Genomic DNA, 22,925 nt, shown 5'->3' on the forward strand with positions numbered 1-22,925 from the left:
TACATTTCCATACATTTAGTTTTAAATGATTTTATTCTTTTCTTTATTTGTTCTGCATGCTTTGTTTAGGAGTGTTTTTTGCATTTATTCATTCCACTTTAAGGGTAAATGAAATAGTGTATTTGGTTTATTATTCAGTTATTGCAGACATGGTGAATTTGTACAAGAATAGTGCTTTCTTAAGTATCTGTTCTAATAGTGATCTGTGACCACTAATAAACACCGAATAGTCATGTGGCGATTGTTCAGATCTTTGGTGTGAGATAACTAGCAAGTGAAAAAGATTACAGCATGCGTTGTGTAAAGGGTTGCGAACTCTGACTGAAGCTTTCTAGGAGATTTTTTTTTCCCCAACATGACATGTCATTTTCTTAAAATATCCTATTAAAATCTCCTGGATTGCTTTCAGTAGTCACCGGGAGATCGATGCTGATTCCAGGAGACTCCAGGCCAATCCTGAGGGTTGGCAACGCTAATTGTGTATATGGCGTGTTCACAACAGTAGTGCATGGCAGTCTAATCAATGCAACCACTAACACAGCATTAGATTGACTTACATTTAAGAATTTGTGAAGGAAAAACCTCAGTTGATTAAACATAATCAGTGCCTTGTGTAGGCCTGTGTGTCGTGGGGATAATTTCATAAAGAATGAACAAAAAATTTGCAGATACAATCTTTTATGGTAACCAGGTCTCAATATAGTAGATTCTATCAGTGACAATATAGCAGTATATTACTAGTTAGAAAGTGTATTATTCTCCGTTACAAGTAAGAAGAATTACCTAGCTTGCATCCTCCTGCAGATTTTAAAGCCCTACTTAATGAGATACTCAATACTACATTTGGACAGCTATCAACAACTTAGTCTGTACTCCTACATGTGTGTTACTGTTAAAATGCTGGTGATAGAATGGCGATAAAGACTACATATTAAGAAAATAATTAAAATCTTAGAAAATGTTGACTTCAATAATTCTAAAGGCATTTAAATATAAATGTTATTTATAGAAACATGGGAAACACTTGGGTATGTCGGCGTGGCTGCCAGAGAACGAGTAACCCAGAAGTGGCGAATGGTGAACAGAAAACCATGTTAAAACCGAGGACTAGGTCAAACAGTTGTTCAAACCAAGACGTGCCACAGGAGAGCGATCTACAATCATGTGAAGAGGAAGCAAACAGAGATTTAATCCAGAAAAAGCAAGATGGTAACATTTCTGAAGACTCTGACAAATTAAGGTAACGTTTTGGGTTTTATTTTGTGTGTTCCTGGTGGAATTGGCGTCTATTTGAATGTCTCAGTATATTCAAAGCATTTTAAAAAATGAATATTAAAAACTAACCCAGCACCCTATATTTGTCTAAACAGATAAGCACATTACTGTTTTACAGAGGATCGTGCCATACCAGATCATTTTGACTTCAGATATTCTTATACAGGTGGCTTCCTCTTTAAACATTGTGTGCTACATATGTGCCAAATGCTACTGTGTGCTAGATATATATCCATTCTCTAGTTATTGAAGTTCTTTTTCTCTTTTTCTATATGAGAACATTTTGAAACTATTGTATGAGTATTTACTCCTCTTTTTATTCTCACCTATATTATCTAGAAATATTGTATCCCTTTGAGGGAAAAAGATACTGCGTAAAAGCACAAGTCTTTGTTTTTTTCTACTACCAATTTTCAGCTTTGTGGGTGCTTGTGAATTTGATGCTTGTGAAAGGAATAGGATTTAAAATAGATCTGTACACAGAACAGGAACAATGGCTGTGCAAATGTAGATATACCAGTGTTGCCCCCATTATGCACCATAGGTGCTGGAACTAGGGATGTTAGGGGTGCTGCTGCAGCCCTGGCTTGAAGTGCTTTCCTTTCTATACAGCGTTTACAGTTTGGTTCAATGACTTTCAGTACCACCACTATACAAATTGCTCCAGCACCCCTGCTATGCACTTCAATCCCAGTGAACTAAGTGGTCCAGCTATAGCACTGAGCATAAAGCACTGTCTGACCCTTTGATCCTCGGCCTCTCAGCTTAAATTGCCAGTGAGGATCCTAATTGTGATTAGTTTTTATGATGCAAGCACCAGTTCATTAGGAACTAGACTAAGTCCATTAACTCGCTTTATATAGGACACAGAGTAGCCATCAGATTTGTTTACCTGCCGCGTCCGCAGGTTCAGCCGATTGCGGCTTCCACCGGCTCACTGCTCCAGGCGAACGAGGGCTGCAGGAAGCGGCATGGGTCGAGGGATGTGCTGGCTGCCCTTTCCGCAGCCTCCGTTGGCCTGGAATGGCGAGCTGCGGCCAGTGGGAGCCGTGATCGGCGGGGCCTGCGGACATGGCAGGTAAAGAAAGCGACCCGGCCCACCAGGGGCTTTCCCTGAACAAGCGGCGGACCGGCTTTGAGAACCACTGCTGTAGATCACAGGCAAGGGGTGATGCTGGTGTAGTGTTTACAAACTGCTCCCGGCACAATTTGCTCCAGGTAGCAGTTACTGATCTCTAGGTATTGGTTTTTGCTGCCCTGTCATAATTTGTAGTCTGGCTAAGAATATAAGAATGGTCGTGCTGGGTTAGACCAATGGTCCCTTCTGACAATGGCCAATACCAGGTGCTTCAGAGGGAAAGAACAAAACAGGCAATCGTTGAGTGATCCACTCCTTGTCCACTCCCAGCTTCTGGCAAAAAGAGGTTAGAGACACAAGGATGGGGGCACTCCAGTCACAAACTGCTACCCTTTTGAAATTTCTATTTTAAATTTAGACACAAATAAAAGAAGGTATTTTTGCAGTTTGGAAATGCATTCTACAGAGCTAATCCTTAGGACTATTATATATAAAACCCTGGATGGAGATGATATTCTTTATTAGTGTCTTTCTTGTATAGATTAGGCCATACAATTTCTATATTAAACAAACACTGAATGGACACAAAACACTGAAATCAGCATAACACATTGTAAACAGTATTTGGAATAGTACGTATACTTTTTAAACACAAGCTATTAGGCAGAAAAATTACCCTTGTTCCTTATACAGACTTCCCCCATTGTCACTGTTACGCCTATTGAACTACTAGTTTTCAACACAAAATTTGCAGTTCTGCACACATTAGCACATTTTCCTCTGATCTTATTTCAGAGATATTTTCTCAGGCCTTTTCCTCGCTGCTAAAACTGAAGTGCCTTGACCTCACTGTGTTTTTACCTCAGAATAGCTCACGTACCTTAGTTAGTTTGAGGTTAAAAAAAAAAAAAAAAAAAATCACCCTTTTTAGCAGTGAGAAAAGGGCATAACGGCTACATTCATACAGGGACTTAGTGTTTATCTAGAAAATCACAGGAACAACACTGCAATTCACAAAAGCTGAGTTAGGTCCCGTACTGCCTACATAATGAATGAGGAGAAATTGTCTTCTAAGAACATGATTCATAAAAGCCAGCTCACTAGCTGGACTCCCCCAATGTAGCCAATGGGAGATGCCAATGAGAGGCACGTGTCCGAAGCCATGCCCCTCTCACAGAAGTTGGGACTGCAGGGAGGCAGCTATCCCTGCTAGCTATTCGCAACTGGGAACCACTCTCCTGCACTCGAGGGTCTTAGGCGCCTAAGCTATTTTGTGTCAGAATGAGCTAGGCAGGTGCCTAACTCCACACAAAGCAGCCAGAGGAGGAGATGGTGGTGGTGGTGGTAATGCCTACCTTGTAAGTTTTAGCCCAGTGGTTGGAGAACTCACCTGAGATGTGGGAAACCACTGTTCAAATCCTCTCTCTCCCTCTGCCGAGGGAGTTGAACTTGGAGTCTCCCAGGTCCAGGTGAGTGCTCTAATCACTTTGCTAAAAGTTATAAGGTGAGCAGTGGCATAACCACCCCATCTCCTTCTCCAGCCAGGCTTTGAATGAAACCTACCTAGTAGGCAGCCTCTGAGCACTCCTACCAGATTGGCCCCAACCCACAAAATAGGCATTTGCCAGCCTATCTGCCTTGATTGATGAGTCGCTCTGGGGATTTGATGGAAGATAGGCATCTGGATGCCTAGAATAAGGACTGCCCCGAGGCTCTGTTCCCACTTCCTGTTTTCCCCCAGGACCCTGCCCATGCTGCTCCCCTTCCCGATCTCCCTCCGCCTCCCTCCCCTGAAGCATGTGAGAGCTCAAGGCAGCTTGGGCTGGTCCAGGACTCAAGGAGGTTGGGGTCATCTGGTGGGCCAGTGCTCAGGTCAGCTCAGGCTGGCCAGCAGGCTGTGGATCCAGCCAGCAGCCCGGAGTACTGCTGTTTGGGCCAGGTGGTGGCCCAGAGCTCAGGGCAGCTGTGGCGGGTGGGCTGAGCCTTGGGCCTGCTTGGGCATTAACTTCACAGCTTTAGCATGTCTGTGTAGACCAGCCTTTAGTAATTAAAGGGAAGGGAATAAGGGAAACTGAGTGGGGGAAACGCACACGCACATGTACCCACGCACACGCACATGTACCCACACACACTGCAGATATTCAGATGCAAATACTTTTGATTATGTCCTCCCCAAAATCAGCATCAGAGTTGTCAAGCCACAAACAATAACGGTGCATTTAACATTTCTGAGTTAAAATTATAGTGTGTCTCCTCACTGATAAGAAAATGTTTTTACTGTGGGCTAATGTTAGTTGGGAATTGGTCCTGCTTTGAGCAACAGGTTGGATTAGATGACCTCCTGAGGTCCCTTCGAACTCTGATATTCTGTGATTCTATGAGTCTATGAACGAACATGCATTAGCTTTCCCACTGTAAAAACATAGTGGAGATAAGACACAATAGTTTCACAAAATTCAAATTAGGTTAGGTCAACACTGTGTCCCCTGCCAAACCAATTCAAATGCTGCCCCCTGACCCAACTGCTTGACCCAGCTGTGCAGTCAGTCCACCCTGGCCCTGGCCGCACAGCAGGGAGCATGGCCTAACCCTGCCCACGTGAGGGCACTGGGCAACTTCAGTGCATGTTACTGAGCATGCGCCATATCAGTGAAGCGGATTATGATGTCACATGGGCACTTGGAGTTGTTGCCAAAAACTTTGGACACTGGGTAAGAACAAAAGGGGAGAGGGCCGTATGTGCAATGCTTTTGCACTGGGCGAGGGAGTGCTGCAGTTTAACCCCTCGGCTGCTGGTAGATGGCTCCTTTCTTTGTCTGCCTCACATCATGGTTGCCGCATGGAGTGGCTGGTCTAAGCTGGGAGCACCCCTGGCTGCAGAGGTCCGAGTGTGTCGGAGGGTTGTCATGGTGACTGGTAACAGGGCACTGTTGTAGCAGAGGATCGTGGGCCTGACATCGAGACCCCCTTCTCCCCCATCTGCTGATGTGAGGCAGGGGGCTGAGGAAACGGGTGGGAGTAGGCCCTGTGTTGAGGGAGCTCCCCTGGTCTGTCCCTGGCCGCCACGTGGGGGTGGGTCTCAGCAGAACTGGGCTGGTCTGATCAGGTGTGATGGTGAATGTAGCTGAGCCGGTTCCATGGCCCCAGTGGAGGCAAAGCCCCTCTAGACCCAACTGGCACCAGGGCTGTTCATCTGCCTTGGGGCTGGGTCAGCTGCCACTGCTGCTCTCCAGGCCACAATGGTAGAGGAGTGGGACTTTCAATAGCTGTGAGTCAGGTAGATAATAGTGATGGTCTTTCTTGAGCACTGTCACTTGATGTTTTCACACTTGCAGGAAATTGTGTGTGCATGTGAGGCAATAATTATTTAGTGATCATTTCTGATCAGTTCTCAAGCAGTGTTTTTCTTACATTGCCTAGCTGTACATTTTGATTACTATTGCTGGACATGTTTTTCTATTGGTCAGTGCATGTACAGCGAAATCAGCATTGACTCATGTTTACTGATAAAAATCCTTCCAGGCTTAACAACCGACACTAATGTTCCTGTTTCAGTAACTCTTTACATGTTGCAGAGCTCTCTGACATGCAAGCTCAAATCAGTCACCTATGGAAATGAGCAAGGGAGTGTTTCTTGCCAAGTCTCAAAAAAATAAAAACGGCTCTGCCTTTCAAAACAAGCCCAACCCATTTCAGAGGGAGCGAACTGGGGATATTTATACAAATTTCATATTTTTATTAATAATGTAAATACACACGTATTATTTTATTAGGTGTAATGTGTAACAATGTTGTATGCAGCAAAACTAGTCCTAGAAATAAAAAAAGGGTGGGACTTGCATACAGAATCTGCCCCCCACGCACCCACCCACCCAACCTGCAAGGAGCTTGGGGTAGAGGAGTGGGACTTACAATGCAGCATCCACCCTGCAAACTCAGGGGGCTTTCCTGCATCTTTTCCGGGCTGTAGCATCCCACTCCGGGGGGGGGGGGACTGTGGGTTTCACCCCCTCCCCCCACTTACTTGGGCAGGGAGTGCACCCCTCAGTGCCTCCTCTCACTCCTGCTCCTCGCAGTCACAGGCTGACCGAGGAACAGCTGCACCAGCAGTTTTGGGTGAGTGCAGCCCTCAGAGCCCCACACAAACACCTGGAGAATGCAAATACTGAGCTTGTTATATGCCCCGTGCAGGTTCCGGGGCGGCTGAGGAGGCTGGAGGCGGCATGTGCTACTCAGCTTCCCGGGTTCCCTTGGACTCCCGGGAGGGGACTGGCGAACCCGGGAAGCTGAGTAGCACATACCGCCGCCTCAGCCGCCCCGGAACCTGCATGGGGCATAACAAGCAGCCAGCACTTCCGGCGGAAGCGGGCTCGCGGCCGGCGCCAGTCCCGGCCCCCGAACACCGAGCTCGATGACGTTTAGAGCAACTTTGCACACGCACAAGCCCCGGGCTGCGTCTCTCCGGGGGAGCGCGCGCGCGCGCGGCGGCCCGAGGAGAGGGAAAGTCTCGCGGGGAAGCGGCCTGTGAACCGGGCGCGACTCCTGCTTCCCAGGCAGCAGCGGCAGGAGGGATCCAGGCCGGGTAACAACCGGCGCGGTGAGTCCGCAGGCGAGAGAGAGAAACGGGGTTTTCTTCAAACGCTGCTTGGGGTTTGTGCGGCTCTTTAAAGTCACCCTGGAAGAGTATTCGCGGAGGCTGTTTCACTGGGTGCTCCTTTTCTGTGTCAGGACTGAATAGTATATAAATACATACTAGGTTGGGACGGGCACCAGATACATAGACTTGCGTGATTTTGCATTAACCTTGTTGGAAAGTTTTGTAAACGCATAAAGATTCTTTTCTGCTAGAGGTAGATTTAGCGTATAAATCAGATAGAATATTGCATTCAGGTATTTTAGTGTAATTATAAATCTTGTCATTTAACGTTTACAAGTAGGTTACAAACATCAATTAATCCTCACCACATCCATTTTAGTTACTTAATCTCAATTTAATAATTGAAGCACAGAGCTGTCATGTGACTCAGACAAAGTCTACTGTTTTGTTCCCTTATTGAGAGTCAACTAATAGCACCAGAGCATCCTATTCATGGATAAGTGTCTCAAGGGTAAAAATGAAAACAAGAGAAGGCTGTTTTAGGGTTATTAAAGAAGTAAAAACCTCTCCCTTTTTTTAAATGGAGACAAACTTAAAACTTGTTTGTACATATTTTATCTGCTACTAATACAAGATGCAAGTGATGCTGAAGATTACCATAACTGAAATAGTAAAGTGGATACAGACATTTTTCCGTCTGGTTTAGTTTGTATATAGTCAATTTCACTGTTGCCCTATATTCAGTTTGCCCTAATTGGGGTCTTCAAATGACATTTGCGAGACTTTTCTTTTAAAGGTTGGGAGACCGAAAAATTGACAGTGGGGTCCAAGGAAAATCTGTTATCTGAAACTTTTAATTCATTGTTCTAATGCTGATCAGATTTCAGTGTCCTTTTATTTAGAGCTAAAAATGTAAATGACATTTCAATAACTATCCATTCCCTCAGAAAGTTCACAATCTAAAGGAATGGAAAGGTAAAATACATAGAACAAAATGGTGTTTGTTTATCAGGTTTAGCAGAATATGTAGATTTTCAGAAATGTCCTGCAGGAGTTGGACTCAGGATTCATTAACTGAGAGATTGCCAAATGGTAGGAGTGATTAAAGGCAAACGCTAAAGGGAACAATAGAGGTGCCAAGGTACAATGTATAAAGCTGGGAGAAGTGTAGCAGAAAAGAGGTGCTGTTCAGGTCTATTATTGTAAATACACTTCACAATATTAGAAATGATTTCTGGGTTTGTATTTTTATTTCTGATGCGTATAACTTTTTCTGTGATATCTATAAAGGACTAGAAGTCCCTTCTCCAGAGTAACTTAAAACTGAAATGGATAAAGTAATAGAATAATGATTCTTAGACTTGTGCATGACTTTTGGTTAATCCCAATGGCGTTTTAGGGTATACTTGGTATATGAAAGAGCAGGCGTCTAAGAGAGCAATTTTAGCTTAAGCAATAGTTTGTAGAATGAAAAAGTTTGAGAACCACCATGTTAAAGAATAGACATTGTAGCTAAGAATCTTGTGCTGGCTAGATGATGTCATACATCTTCATATTGAAATTTTCTGACATTGAGGACATCCAGGAGATATTTTGTGTCAAAATATTGTACCTTTTGGCGAAAATATACTCATTCATTCTCATGAATGTACTTACATATTTATGTATTTCAAAGCCAGGGTATGTTTCAGCGAAAGACAAGCAAGTCCACTGGCCCTTCGGCTAATGCAGAAGAGTCACAGAAGAAAAATACTGCAATGATAAATTTGACTAGACGTGAAAAGGAAAAATATATTCCCAGTGATGAACCTTCTTCAGCAAGTGCAGCTGATGACCAGAAAGAGAAACCTATGTTAGAAACCAAAAAAGAACGTGCACATTCAGGACATGGTAAAGCTGCTCAGGCACATCAACTGAAGGCATCCCCGATCAGCCCCGATTCCCATAAAAACTGTGAAGTAAAGCTGTCAGCATCAAGTAGCTCTTCAGCAAAGGAATCCTCTGTAGACAAGTGAGTTTTTTATTGAAAGTTTGCTGTAAATCAGGTATTTTAATTTGTTTTTAATATTAATGTAAGTAAAATAGGCATAAATGCCAAAGGAATTAATAGTTGCATGTAGGTAATTAGTGTTCATTATTGCTGCATGACACTTAGCTTGAATCTTTCACTTCCTGAGTTGAAGGGATTTGGCTGTGTATCAGTAACCTGTGGTTAGATGAATCTCTTAGTACTCCGTAGCAGTCCCCTTTGGCCAGTCTAAAAGAAGTGCTGATGAGTTTTGAAGACCTTTAGGCTGGATGCAGGGCCTTGAGAATTGTAGGAACACAAGGTGGTACTGTAAACCAAAGGACCAGTCTTATAAACATGTAATTCTAGGTGCAGAGCAGACTACTGGGAATAGGAATATATTTTATTATCTTTAAAAAATTTTAGTATCTGTTATGAAAGAATGCTCTGTGCTCTGATTTTTTTGTACTCTGTGGAAGTTCTATCTGCAAGGACCGCAAGAGTAGATGGGTTTAAACATCATCTGCAATCTTTAAAAGGAGAAATTAAGGAAAAATGGGAAGGTGGGCAGATGACGGGATGGGAACTAGTTGATCATTTTGTGAGCACCCTCTGCTGGATCTTTAGGATTAGTTTAATTAACTAGTTTTATTCCAAGAACTTTTCCAACCCAATGTATTTCTAGAGTTTTGATCTGTTGACCCTGACCTTTTAAAGAAGGGTTTGACTTAAATATAGAGGAATGCTGGTATGTGAAGAAAGAACCTTTTGCTTCCCTCAAGAACAAAGGCAAAACTCTAAGACCTGGTGTACGCTAGAAAATTAGGTTGGCATAAGATAAAATCCACACCCCTGGGTGGTGTAGCTAAGCCAACCTGAGTCCCTACGTTGACACTGGAAGGATTCTTCCAACGACCTTGCTACTGCCTGTCAGGGAGGTGGATTACCTACACCGATGGGCGAATCTCTCCCGTTGATATAGGTAATGTCTATACTGAAGTGCAACTGGCATAGCTGCAGCAGCACAGCTGTGCTGCTGTAACATTTTGAGTGTAGACAAAGCCCTTATTGAAATGAGAGCAGGATCAGAAATAATCAATCTCTCTCTATATACACACACCTCTACCTCAATATAACGCTGTCCTAGGGAACCAAAATATCTTACCACCTTATATCGAAATTGCTTTGATCCACTGGAGTGCACAGCCCCCCCCCCCCCCCCCCAGCACTTCTTTACCACATTATATCTGAATTCGTGTTATATCGGATTGTGTTATATCGGGGTAGGGGTGTGTGTGTGTGTATATGTGTATATGTGTATGTACACACACACCCACACACCAGGCGCAAATCTGTGATCTTTTACTTGCATGAGAAGTAGGATAAAGTTGGGAATTTCCTTCAAAGACTCCATAAGAGAAACTGGTGTCCTCAAAGTGGGAGGGCTGTGGGAACCTTTAGGGAAATGAACCTATTGACGTTTTAAATTGGTGTTTATAAATAGTGGAAAGTGAAAACAAAATAAAATATGGCTGCTCCTTTTCCTTCATATAGATTGATAAAATGGTAGAGCAAGGGAGTGCTTTAGTCTCATTATTCTATGACCCATGCCTTATTTACTAAACACCATCCAATGTGGACAGTGAGTACAAAGTTATTCATTTCCTGGTGATGTTTTCTAAGGTGCTTATCAAAAAGCATTATTTTTAATTTTAATTGAGAAAAGTGAATAAGTGTGAACATTGGCTTGAAAATGCGACTTCATGTTTTCACAAACTTGCCATTTAAGTAATTAATCCCCTTAAACAAGTATTGCAATTTTGTGTATTTGAAACTTCCAGCACATAAATAGTTTTTCTGTTTTCTCGTAGATTGATCTCATAGACTTCATGAAGTCAGCCTCCTCTATTTTTAATTTATTTTAATTTTTTAAATTAGCTGTTGCTGTATAATAAAGGCTTTTGTGCTTCCATATAATTTACGCAGTTGAGTATCTAGACTTATCAGTATTATGAATAGTACAGCTAATCATCACCATCATTAAAAAGGATTTACATAATCCTCCCTTAAGATCTCATTTTAAAAATGTAAAATAAAAATGGTAATTAACTGTACTGAAAATGGAATAAAACCAGAATTCTTCTCTCCCCCCCCCCCCCCCCCCCCCACCTTCGTACAGTATTTTGAATCCTGTGGTCTCTGTCCCGGTAATGCTTTTTAGTCCTGTTGAAGTAAATGAAGACTAGTCATATTAATTGTTTTGCAGGATTGGGCTATTGTGTTGTTGTTTCCGTCTTCCCCCTGCCCCCCTCACATTTGTAGGGTGTTTGTTTGTGTTTAATTTCTTTACATGATCATTCGTTTTTCTTTGGCCACTCTGAAAATTCTTGGTCTGCCTTAATTTGTGATATTCTCATCCTTACCACTTCTCCTCTTTGAACTTCTGTTACATTATCAATTAAGATTCCTACAAATATCTGGGGTTATTTTTATCCTGGTGTGTAAACATGCAGATCTTTCTCCCCCTTTTAAAGTTCTTGGATACCATCTTCCTTCCTGACTGTTTTTACAATAGAACAAAATCTGCTTCATCTAAGTGTTGTTATTTAAGAACTACTATTAATGTTTGTTTGACTTTAAAGTAGAAGATTTACTTACAGGCTATTTGGGGTTCTTGTTCTATTCAGGTAATCTTCCTTTATGCCCATTGTATTCTCAAGTTTTCTAATAGCACCTGTTTTGAGAAGAAATTTCTGCCTTTTCCTTTGACCCAGATACACTGAGAAATTGGAGTGGGGGCAACATTTTTTTTGTGTACACTCAACTTGAGACTGTGTTTCACTCTAAATTTTAAAGCAAGTGCTGCTCACGCCAATTTTGCAGATGCTCTGCAAGCAGAAAGTGGGGCAGTATCTTAAAAGGATTGGATATTATCTTGCCCTGAAATCCATTAACTATTACATACAAAAAACGTTCCTGGGGAAAAAAACATTTTTTAGACTAAGTCGAACACTGGAAATTTAGTGTCAGAAGTTACGTTGCTCATTTAACTTTGTTTCACCTTTCTTGCTCTTTTGTATACAGGCTGTTAATTAAAGCCTGTATTCCAGTGCATTTTTTTTCCATAGGACCCCTGCTTCATTCAGTGCACAGATTGGATAGTGATAACAGAATGAGGTAGCGGTCCAATATTTTTATTCTTATAACTCTTAGTGATCCCATATCTATTTACTGAACATCATCCAAAGCTCCTGTGAATACAGAGTTATTCATTTCCTCCTGGCCTTTTGTAGGGCACTCATTCCCGTAATATCAGAGTGCCTCACAAACATTAATAAATTGATCTCCACAGAGAGATGAGAGCATTATCCCCATTTTGCAGATGGAAACTGAGACAGAGATTTGTCTGAGGCCACACAATGAATGAGTGGCAGAACCGGGATAAGTACTTGGGATTTTTAGACTCCACAGTAGAAGTTATGGAGGAAAAACAACTTGCAAGAGCAGGACAAATGTGTGAGTGTGATTGTATGACAAGGTTGTTCGTAATGGTAGGGGGCAGAGCTCAGCAGCCCTGAGGCTCACTTCTGGTTTATGTCTCATGTTCCTAAAATCTCATGCTTCAGGGTTTCAGCTGGCCACCTGCAGGGCCCAGGAAGGGATCCTCCCCCTCACCCCACAATGTATTATGATTTTTTTTAATTGATCCTTTGAAGGATAAAAGATGGCCACAGCTGGAGAAATGGGACACTGGGCAGGGTGGACCAGTGCTCTGAGGTGGCACCGAGCATTCTCTCTGGCTGGCAAGTTCTTGCTCACATGCTCAGGATCTGATTGTCGTATGTGGAACTGGGAAGGAATATTCCCCCTTTTTCAGATTGGCAGTGCCTGCGGGCGGGGGTTCACCTTCTGCAGCGTGTGGGTACGATCACCTGCCACGATCATCTATAGGTATATCTCACTTAATCATTTCCCTGTCATTGTGGGGTGCTTAGATCTGTGGTGAACCTCGGTCCTTCCTGTTCTTTGCATGGCACACTATAGGCTAGTCTCCTGAGGATGTAATACTTTGGGCTAATTTCAGTTGTTGGGTTTAATGTGTGGATGGATGTAGGATCATGTTGGTGTCCTGTGATATACAGGAGGCAGATGATCCATTGGTTTCTTGTTCATTTTTCCAGACCATACTGCCTTACTGACAGAGATGCTAAATATCTGCAGCTCCCATTTACTTCATCCGCAGTTGTTTGTGAGTACTTGGCACTCCTGAAAAGCAGGCCCTGGATGATTTAAAGTTGGGCACCTGGGAAATTTTGGAACACAATTACCTGGAAACACTTTGGATTTAAGTGACTTGCTCAGTATCACGTAGAAACTCTAATGGAAGCAGGGATACAAATGACTTCTGTGTGGTATTCATCAGTCTTAACCATAAGACTGTGCTTTTTCTTCCTTCAGTCCACTATCTCATTCACTACACACCTCCCAGCTTCTGCAGCAGATGAGGCAGAGATCTTACAAACAATTTTGTTCACTGCACAACTGAGTTCTATCCATCCTGTGCACTGAATTGAAAAAATAGCATGTGATCATGTAACTAAGGAGTATCCTAATGTATATGCACAGGAAACCAGAATAAGGTTGCATAGCAATTGAAAGTTTAGAAATGGCAGAGGTGCTGCTTTGTTTTGGTTTTCACCAAGAAGGTGGGTGGTGATTGGACGTCTCTCATAGTGAATGTGAGTGAAAATGAGGTAGGATCAGAAGAGGCTAAACTAGGGAAAGAAAAAGTTAAAAATTACTTGGTCTTTAAGTCACCAGGGCCTGATGAAATGTATCCTAGAATACTCAAGGAGTTGACTAAGGAGATATCTGAGCCACTAACGATTAACTTTGAGAAGTCAGGGAAGACATGAGAGATTCCAGAAGACTGGAAAAGGGCAAATATAGTGCCCATCAATAAAAAGGGAAATAAGGACAACCCAGGGAATTACAGACCAGTCAGCTTAACTTCTGTACCTGGAAAGATAATGGAGCAGATAATTAAGCAATCAGTTTGTAAACTTCTAGAAAATAATAAGGAGATAAGTAACAGTCAGCATGGATTTGTCAAAAACAAATTGCGTCAGTCCAACCTGATAGCTTTCTTTGACAGGGTAACAAGCCTTGTGGATGGGGCGGGGGGGAGGAAGCGGTAGATGTGGTATATCTTGACTTTAGTAAAGCTTTTGATACTGTCTCGCATGACTTTCTCATAAATAAACTAGGGAAATCCAACCTAGATGGAGCTACTATTAGGTGAGTGCAAAACTGGTCAGAAAACCATTCCCAGAGAGTAGTTGTCAGTGGATCACAGTCATACTGGAAGGATGTAACGAGTGGGGTCCTGCAGGGATCAGTTCTGAGTTGGTATGTTCAATATCTTCATAATTTAGATAATGACAGAGAGAGTACGCTTATAAATTTCTCAGATGATACCAGGGTGGGAGGGGTTGCAAGTGCTTTGGAGGATAGGTTTAAGGTTCAAAATGATCTGGACAAACTGTAGAAATGGTCTGAAGTAAATAGGATGAAATTGAATAAGGAAAATGTGAAGTACTCCACTTGGAAGGAACAATCTGTTGCCCATATACAAAATGGGAAATGACTGCCTAGGTAGGAGTACTGCAGAAAGGGATCTGGGGGTCATAGTGCACCACAAGTTAAATATGAGTCAACAGTGTAACGCTGTTGCAGAAAAAAGCAAACATCATTCTGGGATGTTAGGAGTGTTGTAAGCAAGATACAAGAAGTAATTCTTCCGCTCTACTCTGCTCTGATTAGGCCTCAGCTGGAGTACTGTGTCCAGTTCTGGGCACCACATTTCAGGAAGGATGTGGACAAATTGAAGAGGGTCCAGAGAAGAGCAAAAAAAATGATTAAAGGTCTAGAAAACATGACCTACTAGGGAAGATTGGAAAAAAATGTGGTTTGTTTAGTCTGGAAAAGAGACAACTGACATAACAGTTTTCAAGTATGTAAAAGGTTGTTAAAAGGAGGAGGAAGAAAAAAAATTTTAACTGGAGGATAGGACAAGAAGCAGTGGGCTTAAACTGCTGCAATTTAAACCCATTGCTTCAGGGAGGTTTAGGTTGGACATTAGGAAAAACTTCCTAATGGTCAGGGTGGCTAAGCACTGAAATAAATTGTCTAGGAAGGTTGTGGAATCTCCATCATTGTAGATTTTTAAAAGCAGGTTAGACAAACATGTCAAGAATCGTCTAGACAATTAGCCCTGCCATGAGTGCTGGGGAGTGGACTGGATGACCTCTTGAGGTCCCTTCCAGTTCTGTGATTCTATGAAATGTCAGAATTTCAAGTGGTCAACTTTGCATCCTAAATAGCCTTCTTTTAATATAGTTTTCTTACATGTAACTTACTACCTTTTTTTAAACAAAAAAGGGGGGTAAAAAAAACATGTTCAATGGTAACATACCTTCCTCCCAAAAGGAAAATGGTGACTCAAAGTTTCTATGTCAGTCAAACTGAACAGAATTTTCAGGGACAAATTAAAGGTACTTACCTGGCATCAGAGCTTTCTCCCTGTGACAGACTCAGGATGGGGAGGGACGTGGGGTGGAGTGTAGAACTTGCAAGTATCTCTTATAATGGAAGGAGTTGGGTAGCCTACATATATAGGTCAGTATCAGCCTTCCCTGTAATAGAGTAGGTTTCCAAAGAGAACTTGCAAAAAATGTTTGAGCTTTACTGTCATCACTCAAGATCAAAAGGTGTTGTGAAACTTTAATATGTCTAGTTACAGATACTTGATGAAATACTATTCAAAGTCATTGTGCCTGTTAACTGTCGATTACTCTAGTGGCTGCCTGAACACCTCTGAGCAAGTATACTGGAAAAAGGAGCCTGTCCATGATGTTTCTGTTAGAAATGTTTCATCATATCTTAGTATGTACAGAAATCTATTTTCAGGTTTCTAAGTCACAGCCGATGGAGAGTGTACTCCAAAATATATGATCTTTAATGAGAATCTATTTTATGTGATTAACAGCTTTCCCCTTAAGACAACTCAGTCTTACCAAGATTTGTCACAGAAAACAATTGTCTATTTATAATCTATTTATGATACTGCCTGAATCTTCAGGAAGGAGATTTATGGCTCTGAGTATAAATAGTTAAATAGGACTATTTAAAAGTAATTAATATTCAGATAATGTGATGCTAACAATTTGGTGTCTTCCAAGGTTGTTTGAGCCTCCTTGAAGAATCTTGGTTGAGTCCTACTTTATACGTAGTACAGATAATCAGTTCTATCACAGATATGAGATTAAAATTCATAAGCATAGATGTGTAAACTTGGAAATCGAATAGCATTTAGTTATGCAGACTTCCAGTCACTTAGTTTCAGGTCTTAGTAAAGTCTAAATTGAAACTGTTATAGGTCTTCTGCTCTATAGGTGAAAGTTTGCTAGCCTGTCCTATGCTTGGCCACAGCTGAGTCTAATTTTCTTTTTTCTGGCCAGTCGAGAGCAATGTTTTCCTGAAAACAAATCTTATAACTTATGCCATAACATTGTGTAACAGGCTGTTTATGGCATTTCTGTTTTCGGAATAAAAAGATCCCTCCTCACAATCATGGAAACTGTCCTAAAACGCTGATAACTGTGCTTTTAAGCACAGTTGTGGTCAGCATGTTCAGACTGGTGTGGAGAGGACTAATGAGTTAGGCCATGAAGGTATTTCTGCAAATAATTTCAGACATTGTAGTTCATTTTTGTAAGATAAGACTTGAATAAAAGAAATAAGAGCTATAAATAACAATGTTATTAAGGCTATAAATAACAAAAACCATGTTCTTTAAACTTCAACAGAACATACCCAGTTACTACCTGACCACATCAATCCATTTGTTGTTCCTTTTCCCTCTGCCCTTCAGCTGTATGTCTTGTTCAGGGTGTAAGCTCTTTGGGGCAGGACACTACTTTTGTTTCTGTTTGAACAATCAGGCATATTGTGGGCACTGTACTGGATGCTAATTAATAATACATAGAAGCATAGACTAGAATAATTGCTAGTAGAGACTAATTCACAGCAGTCTTGTAAATTTTTTTTCTGTCTCATGGAAAGCAGTGTTGGGGGTGTTAAGATTTTGAAGTGCAAGTAAAAGTATTTTTTTCCATGCTAGTAAAGAGCAAATGAGTAGATATTCGTGAAGTTTTCTAAGGCTGAGATTATGTTATGGTCAGATTATTATGTAATTTTATGCTGAATGGCGGAATCAGTTAGAGGAATATGCAGTACATCAGTATTTAAGACATGCTTTTGTCTTTCAAGTTCATGACATCCCAATCAATTATGGATTACTAGCTCCTACTCAGTGTGACACCTTAGCATGCTTTTTACTGCCGTTCAATCCCAGTTAGAGCCTGTGCATAGGGTCAAGGTAAGTATTGTATTTTTAATTTATTATATTTTTACAGTACCTGTGTTATCACACATGATAAATAACAATAATTAAGGCCCTTTAAACATAGCTAGAGCTGGCTAATATTGTAAAAATAAAGAACTGAAAAATAATTACAAAATAAAGGGGACGTATTTTACCATTCCATGTGGTCTTCAGTGGGGTTCACATCACCAGCAGAGCACATGTTAGGGCAGGAGGCAGTAATCTGTTACTGGCATGGATGTCCTGGAATTGAGAATATGATCTACCTAACTCTCTTGTTTTGGGGGAAGCATTCACCACATAATTAAGATTTTGATTTCCTTTAAAAATGCATAATAAATATAGATAATCTTAAAACATTTTTGAGAGTGATTTACATTACTACATCTAATGGTAAATGGAGTAAATGTCAATGCCAACCAGATCTATGGTGTTACATGAAGTGTGTATCAATGTTATTTCAGTGAGGAGGACATGTACCGTGATGCAGAAGAAATAGAGAGAGAAAAAACATTACCTGTTTGTGAGACAGGCTCCTCAGGTACATTTGAACTTTAGTCTATGTCATTACACAAATATAGTTGAGCACAAGATCTTTGCAGAGGAGGCCAACAAAGCTAAAGTGTTGTTATAATAAGCTATTCTACTATATCTGTGTATAAATGTGGTGGCGGTTATTGCTCACAGTTGAACACAATGCACATTTTCATCCAGTGAAAACTATGTAATATAAAATCACTTTGGCTACAATCAGATGTTTACAGTCTACCTGTAATTTTTATCTCCTTCACTCTCAAAATTTCCTCACAGCCAATTGAAAGAGCTGATGATGGATGACCTTTGTGTGTTTGTGCTTGTACATGTGTAACAGAGCTTGAAAAATTTATCAAACGCTACTAGCTAATAGGCAATATGAAAGTTCCCACTGCTGGAATCTATGGTCAGTGTTGTTCACTGCTAGCGCATCACTACTAACTACTTGAAATAGAAGTTTGTGGGATTTCCAGAAAGAGTTGTGTTCCTCAGCCTTGCCTGGGGAAATAAACTTCTCCTACCATACTTAACTAGTACGTGTTTGATAAATGTGAGTGGGTTCTTGCACCTGTCTCTTTACTTTTTGAGGGAAGGAAGGGAAGCTCTCTTTTCATTCTCTCTGGCTGCTGAGGGATGGAGAGAGTTTAGCAGTCTCCTCTTTACTTTTCACACTGTTTTGTTTTGTTTCGTTTTCCCCAGGAGGTGGGAGGCGAGGAGGAGTTGCTGGGTCCCTTCCTTGCTGGATCACACCATAATTTTTGCTTGCTCTCAACTTTCCTGAGGTTTTTTTCTTCTGATACTAACAAGATTTTTTTTTATTAGCTATGAGCTCTGCTACACCAACTTCTCTTTGATTTAGCACTAGTTTTATTTTTGAGTGTATTGATGAATAAAGTATAACCACTTCATTGTGTAGCTCTGTTTTATACTTTCCCTTAATTTAATGTGTATTATATGTGATCAGTCTTGGCAGAAAATAAACTCAGTGTTGCACCTGAAATGGACATCATAGAGTACTGCCGAAAAGAATGGAGAGGAAATACACCGGTGGCAAAACGTATGAAAAAGGTATGCCTTCCCCCCTCCACCCCCCGAAGGGTTTTTTTGGTAACTTTTTTTGCCAAAATAGACCCATATCCTGGAAAGACATATTAAGTGCATGATTCTTTTATGCTGAGTTGGCTTACAGGTATGAGCTACGTGTTGTTCACAATAGTTTATTCGTTACATTTCTTTAACTGCTAAGGGCAGTGACAGAGTTTTGAGAGACTTTGTTTATTAAGGTTTTATATCTACAAAGGCACTTCAATTGATACTGTCACAAAAATGTTAGTGGTACCAGGTCATTGAGATAATTCCTGCACACCAATTTTAAACCCTCTATCTGTTTATAACAAATAGCTGCCAACACTTTCTTTGCAGTTTGAAAGCCACTGAGGCTGTGTGGATGACCAGAAATGATAACTTCTAAAAAGAAAAGTTTGAGACTTCAACCTGAGCCTTTAATTCTTTTGAAAGATGGCAGGGTTTTTTCACACGTTCTCTTGCTTATATTAATCTTTTTTTAGGTGTACAGCATTACTTTCAGGTAGATCTAGAATGGGAGAATTTTAAAAATCCCAAATCTGTCTGAATTTTTTTAACTAACTAGTTCTTGGAATATCTGTTTTGATTGCTAAATAATTTGCAAAATCATTAACAGAATATACAAGATTTATAAAATAGTTTTTTTCCCCTTTAAATGAGACTTTTTTTTACTTAAGTTCAAAGATCGCTCTCATCTTTGAGAGTTGATGAGAGAAATAAAGTCCAAACTTTGCTTTAGCTGTAAACGCCATTGACTGTAGTATGGGGAAAACAGAATCTAGATCAGGGATCAGCATCATGGGCCGAGGGATTTGCTTGCAGCAGCTTCCTGCCACCCCCATTGGCCTGGAGTGGTGAACCACGGCCAGTGGGAGCCGCAATTGGCCGAACCTGCCGACGTGACAGGTAGGTAAACTGTCCCAGCCCGCCAGGGTGCTTACTCTGGTGAGCCATGTGCCAGAGATTGCCGACCCCTGATCTAGATTTAGGGTCCTCCTACATAAGCAAAGGGGGAACTGATCTTCAGCCTAGTCTTAATTCTTTGGCCTTGCTTTCTCAGTATGAACACATAACATGTATGTATTCTGGGTTGGGAGAAATTTACCAGAGCACTTCAAATGCACACACTTCTTTGCTGGAGGGAGAATGAACCACAGATGGTCATGTTGCTTAATGAACTGCTGAAAGATGCTCAGACTATAGGGATTACAATAGAATAAGTACGTAGAGAATAGAGTTCTTGTTTTAAATTTGATTTTTTTTTTTAATTCTTTAATCTAAACATTCTGTTTGTTTGAGGTCCTAGACAGTTTTTAGTATTTTTAAAACAACTTTTAAAAGCCTTTTTATTGGCCTTGAGTACTTGTTACTTTGCAGTGGGCTTTAAGTGTCATTAGGCCAAATTCTATTCTTGCAACTTATTGCAAGATGAGAGCAGAATTTGACCTGTTGAATGAAATTTGTAGTGTTGCTGGGCTTCAGTTCAGGCCTGACCAAGAAAACTCAGTGAGGGCAGAATTGATTATAAGGTATCATGCCTCAGGGTAACTTCCCTTGTTCTGCTGGTCAGTGCATTGGTGGAGTGCACTGCAACAGAGTGACTGGCTATACTCATAGAAAAAATCCCAAGAACTTGTGTGTGCGCGTAGTTTTTAATACAATTAAAATTACCTCTCTTGAGGACATCCCAAAACAAACTGTGATACTGGATTAGAAATACAAGCAGGGTTAAATAAATATACAATAATACAAGCAGGCATTAAATAAAACAAGTATGTGGTGTAAACAGGACACACCTTTATGGCAATTTTGCTTCATAACAGCTGAACTAAAGCAAGGCAGTCTTTTGTCATACTTGTGCAACTGGGTGTCAAAACACTGTCTGCTGTACTTTCATACAAATCATACAATCCTCTGGTATCTGCCAATTTCAACAGGAAATAAAAAATCTGCTTAGAGCCATTCAAGGTTTTTTCTTTTCAATCAGTCTGTGTATAGTTCTAAAGCACCCATTGCCATAATTCTCAGCACTGTCCATGGAGGGTGTCTTGTGCCAGTGAGACAACCATCCTGCATCATATTTTTGGCTTATGTGTTTTCTGTCTTTTGCAATCCTCCCTGCCCCCCCAACCCCCAATAAAAGTTTATACTTCGATGGAGGAGGCATCTAACAAAGTGGTTTTTGGGTGGAGCGAGGGTAGTTGAACAAAGGGTATGATTAAAAAAGGCGGGAAATGTCAGTTTTTGCGTGATTGTTGAAGAATCTACTTTTTCAATATGTAAAATTAACAATTTTGTTAATTTAACGCTGTTATAAAACTGGAGTCCTCTATATTTACGCAGAAATTGCTTCAGGCTGTGTCAATGCACATGTCTCCACACTTACTGCCAGGGAGCCTCAACTCCTGCATTGAGAACATCTGCAGGTTGTAAGCGGCTGGTTCAGGATCATTCTACGTGTTTTAATTAACATCCTAGTTCTGATGCTGATATTTCACATGGTCCAGCCAACATCTTTAATGTCCTTTGGTCCAAAAGGTACAATATGTAGAATTTTCAAAAGTGCCTAAGAGATTCAGGAGCACGGGTTTCAGTGAGAGTCTGATTTGTGCTCCTTAAATTACTTGGGCAATTCCCTGAACCTTCTAATAAACTCCTGCTTCTAATGATTGGTTTGGTTTCTCACTTCAGCTACTATGGGTGGGTTGTTTTGTTTATAGCTTCTATTCCTATTAGATTTCTCAAACAAAGGCATTTGAGCTTTCTGTGTGGAATATTGGGCCAAATGCTGTTAACTTTTAAATAGATCTGTAATTTGGGCATTTAATTTGATCAGTTATGTCAGGAGTAATAAAGGTTTGATATATTTTATGCATCGTTATTGCCATTTATTTTGTATTCTTATACAGGGATACGAAGCAGTTTCTCAGAAGTTTACCTCTATAAGGAGAGTGCGAGGTGATAACTATTGTGCTCTCAGAGCAACTTTGTTCCAGGCACTAAGCCAAACTTCTGAACTTCCTGACTGGCTTCGGAGTGAGGACTTAACGTTGGTATGCTTCAAACTTTTATCTTCTGATAAATAAGAACCAACATTTTTGTTCTCTATTGGGCAATTTTATGGCCTCATTGCTGTACTGCACGAGCAACGCAAAACACTGAAGCTATCATCACAACGTGCTGGTGAAATCAGGACGTATTAATGTCACAGTTTCAGAGATAACTGCACCTATATTCCTTTTCTGTGCTCAATTCCAGGAGTGATCAGGCGGGGCTCAGGTCTCCTGCCATCACATGTCTCTGGGTAGGGACCCTTGTCCTACTTCCTTTTGATCGTGGTTTTTTTAAGGCTGCAGAGCTGCCTGCCATATGTGTGGTATCCCCAGCAAGCCAGTCTTCCTCTAGGCCAACAATATGGCTTTGCTTTCTCTAAGGGCTATGAACAGTCAGTTGCAAGCATTTGCAAGTTACCACACAGCTCTTTCTCAGCAGGTATGTTTATTCTTGGGACAGAAGCTTTGCACAGAATACATACAAAAGTTTCTACATGCTTATCAATAAATACAGCAGAAATAGCCCCTCTGTTTTATGGGCCTAACTGGTCAACGTCCTTCTAATGGGCTCAGCGGGTAGTGATCAATGGCCCCATGTCTAGTTGACAGCCAGTATCAAGTGGTATGCCCCAAGGGTCGGTCCTGGGGCTGTATCTTCATTAATCATCTGGAGGATGGCATGGACTGCACCCTCAGCAAGTTTGCAGATGACACTAAACTTGGAGGAGTGGTAGATACGCTGGAGGGTAGTGATAGGATACAGAGGGGCCTAGACAAATTAGAGGATTGGGCCAAAAGAAATCTGAAGTTCAACAAGAACAAGTGCAGAGTCCTGCACTTAGGACGGA

The 22,925-nt window shown here is 41.2% G+C and overlaps 1 protein-coding gene across 5 annotated transcripts in view; it reads left to right on the forward strand.

The window, feature by feature from the left end:
- The window catches only part of OTULIN (OTU deubiquitinase with linear linkage specificity), a 52,899-nt gene that overhangs the window by 8,314 nt on the left and 21,660 nt on the right, over positions 1 to 22,925 (forward strand). For 2 of the 5 annotated variants that reach the window (XM_032789728.2, XM_032789731.2), the window contains 5 exons: positions 1,010 to 1,240; positions 8,626 to 8,961; positions 17,869 to 17,945; positions 18,912 to 19,006; positions 21,934 to 22,077. In XM_032789728.2, the coding sequence (XP_032645619.1) occupies positions 1,010 to 1,240; positions 8,626 to 8,961; positions 17,869 to 17,945; positions 18,912 to 19,006; positions 21,934 to 22,077 (883 nt within the window). Of the gene's footprint in view, positions 1 to 1,009; positions 1,241 to 6,795; positions 6,951 to 8,625; positions 8,962 to 17,868; positions 17,946 to 18,902; positions 19,007 to 21,933; positions 22,078 to 22,925 lie in introns of those variants that run through there. The other 3 variants (XM_032789730.2, XM_032789734.2, XM_032789732.2) reach the window with 3 other exon arrangements.

The sequence above is a fragment of the Chelonoidis abingdonii genome, chromosome 2 (assembly GCF_003597395.2).
Source record: "Chelonoidis abingdonii isolate Lonesome George chromosome 2, CheloAbing_2.0, whole genome shotgun sequence".
In the NCBI taxonomy this organism is placed as follows: domain Eukaryota; kingdom Metazoa; phylum Chordata; order Testudines; family Testudinidae; genus Chelonoidis; species Chelonoidis abingdonii.